Source organism: Teleopsis dalmanni, chromosome X, assembly GCF_002237135.1.
Source record: "Teleopsis dalmanni isolate 2A chromosome X, ASM223713v2, whole genome shotgun sequence".
Taxonomy (NCBI): domain Eukaryota; kingdom Metazoa; phylum Arthropoda; class Insecta; order Diptera; family Diopsidae; genus Teleopsis; species Teleopsis dalmanni.
Window position 1 is genome coordinate 21,253,903 of NC_051848.1, and position 11,667 is coordinate 21,265,569.

At 28.6% G+C, this 11,667-nt stretch overlaps 4 protein-coding genes and 1 pseudogene across 5 annotated transcripts in view; 3 read left to right on the forward strand and 2 right to left on the reverse strand.

Annotated features, from left to right (window-relative positions):
• LOC119688877 (spindle assembly checkpoint component mad1-like) overlaps positions 1-11,667 on the reverse strand; it is a 124,846-nt gene that overhangs the window by 54,599 nt on the left and 58,580 nt on the right. The window lies entirely within an intron of this gene.
• Positions 1-11,667, forward strand: part of LOC119688892 — a 57,376-nt gene that overhangs the window by 12,193 nt on the left and 33,516 nt on the right. The window lies entirely within an intron of this gene.
• Positions 1-11,667, forward strand: part of LOC119688880 — a 14,342-nt pseudogene that overhangs the window by 1,928 nt on the left and 747 nt on the right.
• Positions 1,442-2,451, reverse strand: LOC119688889. The gene is made up of 2 exons (XM_038103553.1): positions 1,942-2,451; positions 1,442-1,791 (listed from the first exon to the last, which is right to left on the reverse strand). Coding segments are annotated over exons 1-2 (465 nt in total). The 5' UTR covers positions 2,406-2,451; the 3' UTR covers positions 1,442-1,790.
• On the forward strand, positions 10,330-11,181 carry LOC119688887. Its single transcript, XM_038103551.1, has 2 exons — positions 10,330-10,868; positions 11,092-11,181. Coding segments are annotated over exons 1-2 (477 nt in total). The 5' UTR covers positions 10,330-10,392; the 3' UTR covers positions 11,093-11,181.

Here is an 11,667-nt window from a genome sequence, read left to right on the forward strand (position 1 = left end):
CCCTTCTTCCGTGGGGACATCGCACGGACCTTGAGTTTTATATCGTTAGTCAAACTGGAGGCAATAATGTTGTTTCCTTGCCTTATCACTTTCTTTTCTTTATCTTCTTTACTACATAACATGTCATGCCATTTAGCAAAAATAATAAATGCTATAAGATATTTGAAGTCGTTCTTAAATTTTTAGAGTTTTTGTCAAAGTGAACAGTCTCGAGGTTCGCACCAATAATTTGCCTTAGTCTACCAACACAATAGATTTTGTTTAAATTATTTCAAATAAAGCATGTATATCTTATTGAAGCACACCCATACACAGACGAAAAGAACCTCTTTGGTGATGAGTGAACGGAGAAACACCTATTAACACCTTCTATTATTCATTCTTATTTATTTATTATTTATTTATTCTTATTCACTCACTAAATGATTTTGTATGAAGGGGTATGTGAGGCAATATTTACGAAGCAGATGCATAGTTTTTGTTTTTGTATATTTTTTGTAAAGTATATGATTGGCTTTGTGTGCGTTTAATGCATTATTTTTTCCAAATTTGATTTTTAACGAAATTTTGTACTGACCTCATACAAAACTATGACTTTTGGGTATTATGAGAAGAGTAAGCACTGGTTGTAGCGCAACCATAGTTGTAGTTAGTGTAAGTGATATTGATATGTTTGGTAGTGTAGACAGTATTATGCCCTATAGTGGCAATGATATGACATATATTAATAAATACCATCTTGTTTAATAATTGATTACATTTTATATTTAAATATATATAATTATATACATGTTAAAGTTCTAATAATTATTAATTAATTTAATCATATAAAATTGATGACAAACTTTTATAAATAACTAAACATTTTACAACGCAATTTAAAAATGAATTATTTAGTGTATTTTTTAACTATATATATTTTATAACACTCGCAACGGCTATAAATAATAAACAAATTGCTCTGTCGTCTGACTAAAATTTTCCATTTTCTTTCAAAAATGATTCACAATGTATCAGTTTTAAGGTTTGGCACCATTATAATGCTTATTCGGTAAGCTGCTTCAGGAAAGTGATTAGATCACTTCTGACGTATGGCTGCGAACTACTATCCCAGGAATGGAGAGCACTGAGAAAGATTTTGATTTTAAAATTTTAATGTACTCATGTTCTGAACACTCAAAAGTATAATTGCAAAAACAACTAATATAGAACCACTGGGTAACATCAGTGTTAGTGTCGCAAAATCATTCTAGTCGCAAAACTAGAATGGTTCCAACTTATAACTATGTATATTGGATTTGAATTATGAATTCCGAATATACGTAATTTATACGACGGGAATTCACTGGAATTAACATACTTAATTTTGTTTGTATTTTAATATTTATTCATGAAATTTTATTAAAAATTAATTTTAAAACGAAAAAGACTTTTTGCAGTGCCAAATTATTTTTATTGTTTTATAGATAAATTTAGGTAAAAACGTTGGTAAAAAATATATAGTGGACGCCAGATACATTCCTGCCAGATACATTCATACCAGAAACATTCATCCCAGATCCATTCATGCCAGACACATTCATTCCAGATACATTCCTGCCAGATACATTCAAGCCAGATCCATTCATGCCAGATACATTCATGCCACATATATTCATTCCAGATACATTCATGCCAGATATATTCATGCCAGATACATTCATGCCAGATCCATTCATGCTAGACACATTCCTGCCAGATACATTCTTGCCAGATACATTCATGCCAGATCATCGTTCATTTTATATCGACCTTAAAAGACATAAAAATCAGAAATGTATTTGTTGTAAGCAAGATACTATAGATTTTGAAATTGATTTAGTTGCATTAAATACGATATAATAATATTTTATTAATTACGTAGAACTAGTTCGATAATAATTGAATATATATAATACATACTAATATCGTCGCTTCGGACGACGAGGTGTGTTCAAATCATCTGCAGCTTTCTTCTTCTCAGCGATAACCCGGGCTAACGCAGAAGTAGTAGTGATTTTGCAATTCTTATAGAAAATATTATCCAGACGAGAATGGCTGTAAGAGCCGAATTGTCTAGAAACAGTACACGTCACTCTCCTGCGTTTGGTCCGGGTATTAATTTGCTGCCGACTGCCAGATGAAGTGCCTTGGTTCCTTTCATTGTCTGCTGGCATCTTTCTTGCGTTTTCGTTTAAGGCAGAACTTGGAAGTTTTTGATTGCGCTTGACTGTGCCTTGATTCTTTTCGTCAGCCAAAATCGCATACTCGTCGGTTTTCTTTTTTAAGTTTTTGTATTTCTCAGCATCCATTAAACCATTCGTGCTTAGTGTACGTATCTGGCGTCCACCAATGGATAATAAAAAGTTTGTTATTCTACCATTCATTTTTATATACGGAAAATTTAGATAAATTAAAATCAAAATTTTTGAAAATTTTTTATAAGTAAATTTTGAAACCAACTGCAGTCAATTTTGAAAAATATGTATTTCGGTTTTAAAAAAATTGTAAGTAATATTTTTGAAACTATGCACGCCTACTTATGTACAATGTAGTATGTTTATAATGATGCAACATAGCACAGTAGATTAAAAACTCAAAACAAAAAAATTTAGTGTGCCAATGATCTATTTGCAGTTAATTTAGTATTTGTATAAAAGCAGTCCTCTAAGCATTTTATATTTTATCAAAAACTTTAAGACACTTACCAATATCTTAACTTATGTGTGGTATTTAGAAACACTATTGGTTATACCGTCAATATTACAGTGAACAATCATTTCATGTTATCACTTAATATCAACTTTTCTTCATTATGAGCAGTAGTTACTTTCATAAAACTGTCATGTTAGTGCTTGTAGCCTGCACTGTAACGCTTCCATAATGCACTCACCTCCGTATGTGCTGCCTAAGAATTTGAATGTTTAAAATCAATAATTAATAAAATTAATAAAAATTAATATTTACAAAAAATGATTATTATTTTGGAGTAAAAAATGGATATATGATTAGTATATATAATTGAATTAAAATGAAATTTTATTTAATTATTTATTTTTAGGTTTAATTGTTTTAATACAATACGAGGATAATACCAGGAGCAAGCACTATAAGAATACTAAGAAACAACATAATCAACGTAAAACAACGAAGAAATATTTATTAATAGTTATTAATATTAAATTATTATAAGTATAATAATAATAACAAATATACCTATTTGTGAATTTTTATTTAATGTTAATAATTAGAATACCCATTTGATGTTTATGTCAATAAAATACCGCCCATCTATATATAGTGTGTTTTCCTATTGTCATACAATTCTTCCGTTGATTAAAAACTAGTTTCAATGCCTTTTTTCCATCGTTTTGATAAAACGGAGTATTTGCTTATCTGAATCTATTTAGCATATAAGAGTTTCACTACTACGACTGTGATTTTTCTAATAATAAGAATTCTAGTTTATTTTCTGCTGAATTGACAGGATAACTTAGTTTTTATAAAAGTAAAGTTTCATTGAACAAAATATTGGGTTTAATAAACGGTCTCAATCCGTTTAAAGAAAAAAGATCTTTTATTATTATTCTTCTGATAATTTGCAAGATACTTATTAAAATTGACCATTTCAGTTGTGTCTAACAAAAAATGTGGAGAGGCTTTGATAATAAGATCTATTCAGAATAAATCTGAAGAATTGAAAAAAGTTTTTACTATTCTAATAATTATTATAATGTTATTGTATTTATTATAACTATGGACTAATTTTTGGCAATAATAATTGTAATTATTATTAAATTACTATCAATAAAACACATATTAACTTGAACAACACAATTTAGTTTATTTTTTAACAACTGGGTTTCAGCAATTTTATTACCTTTTCATTTTCAAAGTGTTTGGAATATGAAAAATGATTTTCGACCAAAAAGGGTCGTCAACAAAACAGAGGGTACTGTTTTTTGGATTGGCGATAAGGCAGTTAAGGCACTAAGCTCTGTAAGTCACTATAGGAAGTCTGATCGCTAAAGATAATTATATATCAAAAGATTGTCACATATGTATATATTAATTTAAATAAAAGAGGCTACTGCTACATGTAAACATTTAATAACTATTCATTTGAGGTAAAATAATATAATTTTGGTAAATTTGATATTTAGTATTGAAAGTGCTACTTAAGCACAATTATGCTATAATTCAAAACTAATTTTTAGATTATATGAATGTATATAAATAGTTAAATTAACATAAAATAAAGTGATTACACATATTCATATTACAATTGTTAGAGTTGTACAAGTTCTAAAAGCCTTGCCATACTAACCCCAATAGTTCATTTTTCAACCATTTTATTCATTTTAAAAAATTATTGGAAGTATGGTATATGTTAAATAGTTTATTAGTACGTATTTTCTTATTAAGAAAATGTTTGAGTTTTGGAAGAAACACGGATGATCATATAAGGGTAACTTTCAACAGTCATCTGGTAAGAGAAGACAATTCTGCAGAATTGTCTTTTCTTTCAAGAGAAAATCTGATGCAAGTGACTTATTGCTAAATTGTTTCATAAATTGTTAATAAAAATTTAAATTCTATATATGAGTATAAAGTTAAGGAATTCGTGCGGAACCCGAACAAAATATATAGAATATACACAACAGCATAGTGTAGACTATGCTATAATTGGACATGTATTTAAAAACCAGTAACAAATAAAACAAAAATGAAGTACAAAAATTTTCAGTTCGAGAAGTCAGTATTTTAACCGAATGAGAAGTCAATAGGCATTACTGGAAGTACATTATCTCAGTACGCAAAGGCCTTCGAGATCTGTTCACTTTCGTTATTATAATCATAAACGCTGTTCGAATTATTATTAAGTCAAAATGGATATAGATAATAAGTCTCATATTATTAATAGATATAGATAATAAGTCTCATATTATTAAGTGATTCTTTCATTTCTCTCATTATTTCCAATAACATTAATTAAAATTATTAGATGCTAAGACTTGGAACTTCTAGGAAATCGAGAAAAAACCGTTATATTGCATAAATAGATTAAATAGATGTGTAGTTTAGTATAATTGATAGTAAAGATAGTTCTGTGAGACTATTGGCTATATGGTTAATATTAAAAATATTTTTAATATAAACGAAAAACAAAAGATTATGCAAAAATGGATTTTGCACAATAATTATTAATATCTCTGTATAAATTATTTGAATGAAAATATTTATATATATTTTTTTACAGAAACATACAATGCGGGTGTACATTGTAGCGTGTAGTACGTCACAGCCGGTAATGAGAGCGTCAATGCGTTGTCGGAAGGAAGTGGTACAAATCTGGAATTAATTTTATGCGAACACATCTTGTCAATAGTGGTAACCACTGTTGTACAATATAGATGCAGTCACATAAATATAAATAAAAAATACTTTGAAAAAAAATTTATTCATTCACTTTTTTTTAAGTAATTGGTTTAATCGACTAGTCATTGTAAGCTAATACACTTTACATTAAACGTATTACTTAAATTAAAACGATTTTATTGTATATCAAGTCTATATGACTATGTCAAAAACCATTAATCAAATATAAAGTTGTTACAAGATATTAGCCTATTTTAGATCGAGTTCTTCTATATTTGTTTCCCGTGACTAGATAAACTACAAGTATTAATTCATTTTAAGACAATCCTGCATTTAACAATGTATCTTCCAATAGGTGATTAGAAAACTTTCTGGAACGAATATACTTTACCGACTATTAAAAAATTCGAACTTAATATAATACTCACAAACCCATGAACTCTATATTTGACACTACATCCATTATTGAACTATGTTATCTTTAACATCACTATTATTTAGTCTTAAAGTAACGCTATCGTATCAATTAAAATATATTTGATAAATATATTAATTCATTCATAATATTCATTCTGCTGAATCAGGCCTCCTAGAAAGAAAAGAGCTGTGTCCAACTACACATCTCTTATACAAATTATGAATAATTATATCAATTATGCCACAAGTAAACTGCAAATTTTTATTAATAAGGATATGAACTAGTGATGTTCGTATTCGGTTTTATGAAGTATCTCACACACATCCCACAAACAAAAATTCTATCATTCCCTTTAACTTTTGCTCGCGAATAATAATCGCAAATCCGGATATTCGAAGACTCTGGATTTACAAAAATCCGATTCTATTTTCAACTCCGGAGACTTCTATCCGGTTAATCGGATAACTTCGGTTTTTAAAATATCCAAGTAATATGTTATGAATAACACTAGTATGAACTAATTCAATACATGAGGAATAGTAGTCAATGCCAACAAAACTATAAAAGTTATCCAAATGACAGTACATAATCTATTGTGTAGAAGCTAAATAATAACTAAATAATAAATAATAGTCACAATAATCTGACTAGATTACTTATTTCGATGCGCTTTAATGCAAGTAATTGAGAGTTAAAGAAAAAAACATAATATAATACAAAAATAAACAATAGGTGTGTTTTTGTCGTGCTGTAATGAGGCAAAAAACAATAAGCCTATTGTTAAAGTCTCTTGCTGGCATATTGGCATCACTATTGCAATTTGTAAGATAGGACGTTTCCAGAGTTAGCAAGTCTTACGTATATGCAAAAAATTGAAAGCAAACTAAATTTTGTATAAATTTAAAAATTAATTAAAAAATTAAAAATTATTAATTTTGTTTGAACATTTGTTAAAATTTCCAATTAAGATTCTAATCTTAAAATCGTTGTAATAATACTCTTTTCTGCAGTGTCTTCAATTATAAAACACTTCATAACTATTGTGTTAGAGCAAGAGAGTAGTGTTGTTTTTTTGTATACAAATTAGAGACTTTAGCAAGAGACTTATTGTACTTCGGAGCGACCACATATGCCTAATATAATTAATATCTAATATAACACAAACTTATTTAAAAACTTTATGGAATGCCTCAAAAAATGTAGAGTGTCGATATAGTAAGGGATATAAAAGTAATACTAAACCATAAGCGAAAACGGCAAATTCAGCAACATTTTTTATATAAAATTTGTTTTTTTTTTTCATTTTATTTTTGAGTACCTCAAAATAACACTTGCAACACCGTTTTTGTTGAACTTTAACTACAATTAATTAACAAAAATAACAAAAGTATATACAAGCATAAACATATGTGGAAATGAATATATATATATATATACAAGTGCATGTATGCGCACAAATGTATCTGAAGGACCTGTGTTTGCGATTTCAATACCAGCGTTGCAATTTAGTGCAGCGAAAATTGCTGCCATACAAGAAGCCACAAAAGGCCTTGGTCTTATGCCATTACAAAAGCGAAAAAAATGTTCATTTTGTTGTGTTTTTAGTGTTGTTTATTTTAAATGTTGCTATTTGTAAGGTATAACGTATCATAAAAACTGCACTCAAACTGTATAAAAATATATGAAATGAAAACCATACACAGAATGCAGTGTAAACATTTTTAAATCATATGCAACACTTGCTCGGCGCGGTGTTAAAAGGTGTAAAAAATTAATAAGCGGAAATCTTTACAGTTTATGCATTTCAACTGCAAATTCTTTGCACTCGCTATATTTTTTCATATAAAAATACAAAAAAATATACAAAGAAATAAATAAAAAAATAATAAAAGTAAAATGAATTAAAACTGTACTCAAAAAACACCAAACACAATAAAGTCGCTTAATAATTAAGTCAAAAGTGAACTCTGTTCTGAGCGAACACTTTGTGCACTGAAGTGGATGCCATGGAGCTTTAATTGAACTGCGGTAAATCCATACCAAATTCATCACATGGTAATTGTTAAACTCTTCGCACAGTGCAAGATATTTTTTAAAAAGGAATTTTTTTTAAAAAGGAAAATATTGGGAATTAATAAATAGTCAATTAAATTTACGGATTTGGTGAAAAAGAAGTAAAGAATATTTATAAATTTATTTTACCAACCGTGCTGATCTCTTGAATGCGTGGTCAGTAGCATTTAATTATCAGAGCATAAAAATAATCGAAATCGATACAACGTGACCAATGGAATTAACTTTACAGTACATTCACGGTGCTAGAATATGAAGTCATTTATGGAATTAATGAACTTATGGTTGTTTATCAAAATAGGTAGATGTCTTTAAAGAAAACAGTCTAATATGGCATTTATGTTGGCCTCAAATGACTCATTTTGGTCAAAAATGAAAAATGAGAAGCAAATGACTAATTTTTGCATACAAAATCTCAAGCGAAAATGAGAGCCTATGGATCTCATTCTGTTTAAATGAGTTTCAACGGGGTTAGAATGAATTCCACTGGATCTCATTCTGTTTAAATAGGTTCCAAAAGGGTCGGAATGAGTTCCAAATATGTTCCAAATGCAAATGAATACATTGAACAAACCCTAAATAAAAGCTTTTCATGGCATTTTGACAGTTTAAGAAAGCAGTTTTTGACATATTTACAAAAAAAGGTAAACAAATGTTTGTTGGTTGCATTTCCTTGAAAACGATGCACCTCTTTTTGGGATTTCTACTTTCGTTCATTTTCGGATTCGGTTTCGTTCATTATTCACACTAATGAGGACAACTTACCATACAAAGTGCTTTCGTATAAATGAGCTTATACAAGGCGAAAAATGTAATAAAACTCTTAAAATATATATCTGTCATATGTTTTATATGTAAAATACCAACAAACAACAGGTGAGCTGTAAACAGATTTTTCTGTGAACAGAAAATAAGGGAAATGTAGATTATATACTTAAAAATATTGCTGACCATAAGTTAAACAAAAGAAATATTTTCTAGCATAAAAACTTTTCCCTTTAGGGATGAAGATGACTTAAAGCGGTACATTAGATAGTGATGTGCTTTAAAAATTAAACATTTAGTGGTCTTTGTGGACAGTAGCATACTTATCGCATATATAATAAAATCGGTTATCGGTTGACCTGATTTCACCTTTGATTACATTCGTAAAGGAAGTGATAACTAAGCACGAAAATAATCTGCATCATTAGTGTTGAAATTTGTTATTCTTTAAGTATGACCATGATGTATTGTTTACAATAAACACGTATTCTTTTAGAGCAATTAAAAGATTCAAACAATGTGCACACATTTAATCAACCTTCAATCTTGGTTAAGTTATAAAGCCACTTTGGGAGACAATATAAATGCATTCTATGGGACATTAGCTTTGACAAAAGTAAATCTTTAATAAAAATGTCAATGAATTGGTTAATGTAAAATATTTTTTGAAACAAAACAAAAGCATTTGCATTATTTGTGTTGTGAAGGCAATGTTTCTATTGAAATGATTGGGTGTTGCCAAAGGAATTTTTCGAACAAAACCAAGGAAGCTGCAACCTTAACCCAAATAGCCTACAAACGGCAAAACAACAGAACTTTAAGTAATATTCCAAAGTAAATCAATCTAAGGGATATATTCGTTTTAAATAAAATCTTTAAAATAAAACGGTAACAATAACTCACTCTATTCACTCTATTCATTTAATTCACTCAGTTGTTAGATTGAATTACTTGACGAAATAATAAATTAGAATTTATGGTGAAATTAAGAATGCCACTTACCCAATAAATACTGAGGTTTCCCTCATTAATTGACATCATAGTGCGGAAAACAGTTTTCTATCAGTAATACTGTTGAGAAATCAAATTTTTTAATTGGTTTATTAAATGCATAATTTTTGCCAGACAGATCAAAACTTGGTTTAATATTATTATTCCATCTTGATGATTAATGAGTCTGACTAATGAATTTTTTTTTAAATTTTACTGACACTTAAGATGAGCGAAGCTCTTAAAATTATTTAATGCAAAACAAGAAAATATTTAAATGTTTACACTTAGATTAAAAATATATAAAGAACTGTGAATGGAGCTCTTCAAAGAAACAAAAACATCTAGTTTTATAAAACAATCATATAAAGTTAATGTATTGTGTATTATGGCAGACCTGATTAAATCAAAATTGTTTTATTACGGATCAGTATTTTCTCTTACTTTTTTAGAGTCTGCATTTCTTGATTTCTTATTTCCTATTTTGAGTTTTCAATTTACTATACGATGTAAAGTATATTTATATAAATAAACTCTATTGTATATAAGTAGGCGTGCATATTTTTAAAAATTTTAAATATTTAACTTTTTACAAGTTTTAACTACAGTCGATTTAAAAATTTATAAAGAAAATTCTTCGTATATATTTTTGGTTTTAATGGTTTCAAAATTTTGCAAATAAAATGTCTGGAAAACTTTTAATAAATTTTCTTAGAACCTTAGGAAGCCCAGCAGTGCAGGTACGTTCCATGTTCTCTGACGGACTAATGGACGCCAACGCCTACAAGAGGGTTCTTATCAATAAGAAACCAATCGAACCCACGCCCACGGTTTCGGTCCACGGAAGCAAAAGCTGTTCACAAAAGTTCAGCAAATCGAAAGAAAATTTTTCTAGTAAAACTGGTACAGGAAATTCATCAAATGGTAGCGAATTTAAAAATATCGATGAACGAATGAACTTTGTGCAAGATGCATATAAAAATTCTGAGAAAAAGTTGATTGGCTTACGACCAGGTCCTTATACCCATGCGAGACGCAAACAGTTAGACGTTGAAGAAAACTTCAAAACATACGAGCATTATCCACGTCTTGATAATGTTTTCTATAAGAAAGATTCACCGAGTTCTAAATCAGCTGTTGCGCAAATACTTGCAGAAAGGAAGAAAGCTACACACTCTTCCGATTCGAAGAAAAGCTTCATAACTCAACCAAAACGTCGTTATTAGTATGTATGCTTATTCGTAATTGTTATTGAACTAGTTTTATAAAATTATTAAAATATTATAAATTCCTACTTAATAAGAAAGATAAAGTTAAATGATTATATTATAATATTTCGATTAATTCGATAATATTTTCTAATGCATGTTTATTTAATTTTATATTGATGACATTGAGTTATATTATCTTGCTTTAGAAATTATATTGTTGATTTTTTATTTTTCAAGGTCCGTCAGACGTATGATAACCAACCTACATATGCTGGAGACCAATTCACAACTGCTTTATGAACCAGACATTTTTGTTTTTTTTTGGTAAATATAACAGAAACAATAAAATATTTTGGCACTACAGAAAAGTCTTTTATTTTAAAATTTAATTGTTTAGATTACAATTAGAAATAAATAAATATTATTAAATGAATATTCTTCAATAAATGATGGAAAACAATAAAATGAACTAGCTTTGCATATGTCATTGAACTATTTTATTTAAAATGATTATGGTTTATTTCAAACTTATAGTAAGATACCATGGTAGTGTAGTACTAGTCTTCCATCGCTCGTTAATGGATCAAAACTAACTCTTTTTATAAAAATTGGGCTTTTTACACATATATTACCGAAAAGAAGATCGGTTGTCTCAATCTCAAGAGTTTCGACTAATTTCAAACTAGTGTGTGCGGACTAGTTGGTGGACATTGTGTTATTTAACAGTGGTTAAAGGACCGCTGTTTGGTCTACTAGTACTAGTTTAAGGCTAGTCGATATTTATACATACCGAGATGGAATATTAAGACTTTT

Bases quoted from the DNA above. Each gene is read 5' to 3' on its own strand.
- LOC119688889 (XM_038103553.1), bottom strand. From the start codon at position 2,405: ATGAATGGTAGAATAACAAACTTTTTATTATCCATTGGTGGACGCCAG.
- LOC119688887 (XM_038103551.1), top strand. From the start codon at position 10,393: ATGTTCTCTGACGGACTAATGGACGCCAACGCCTACAAGAGGGTTCTT.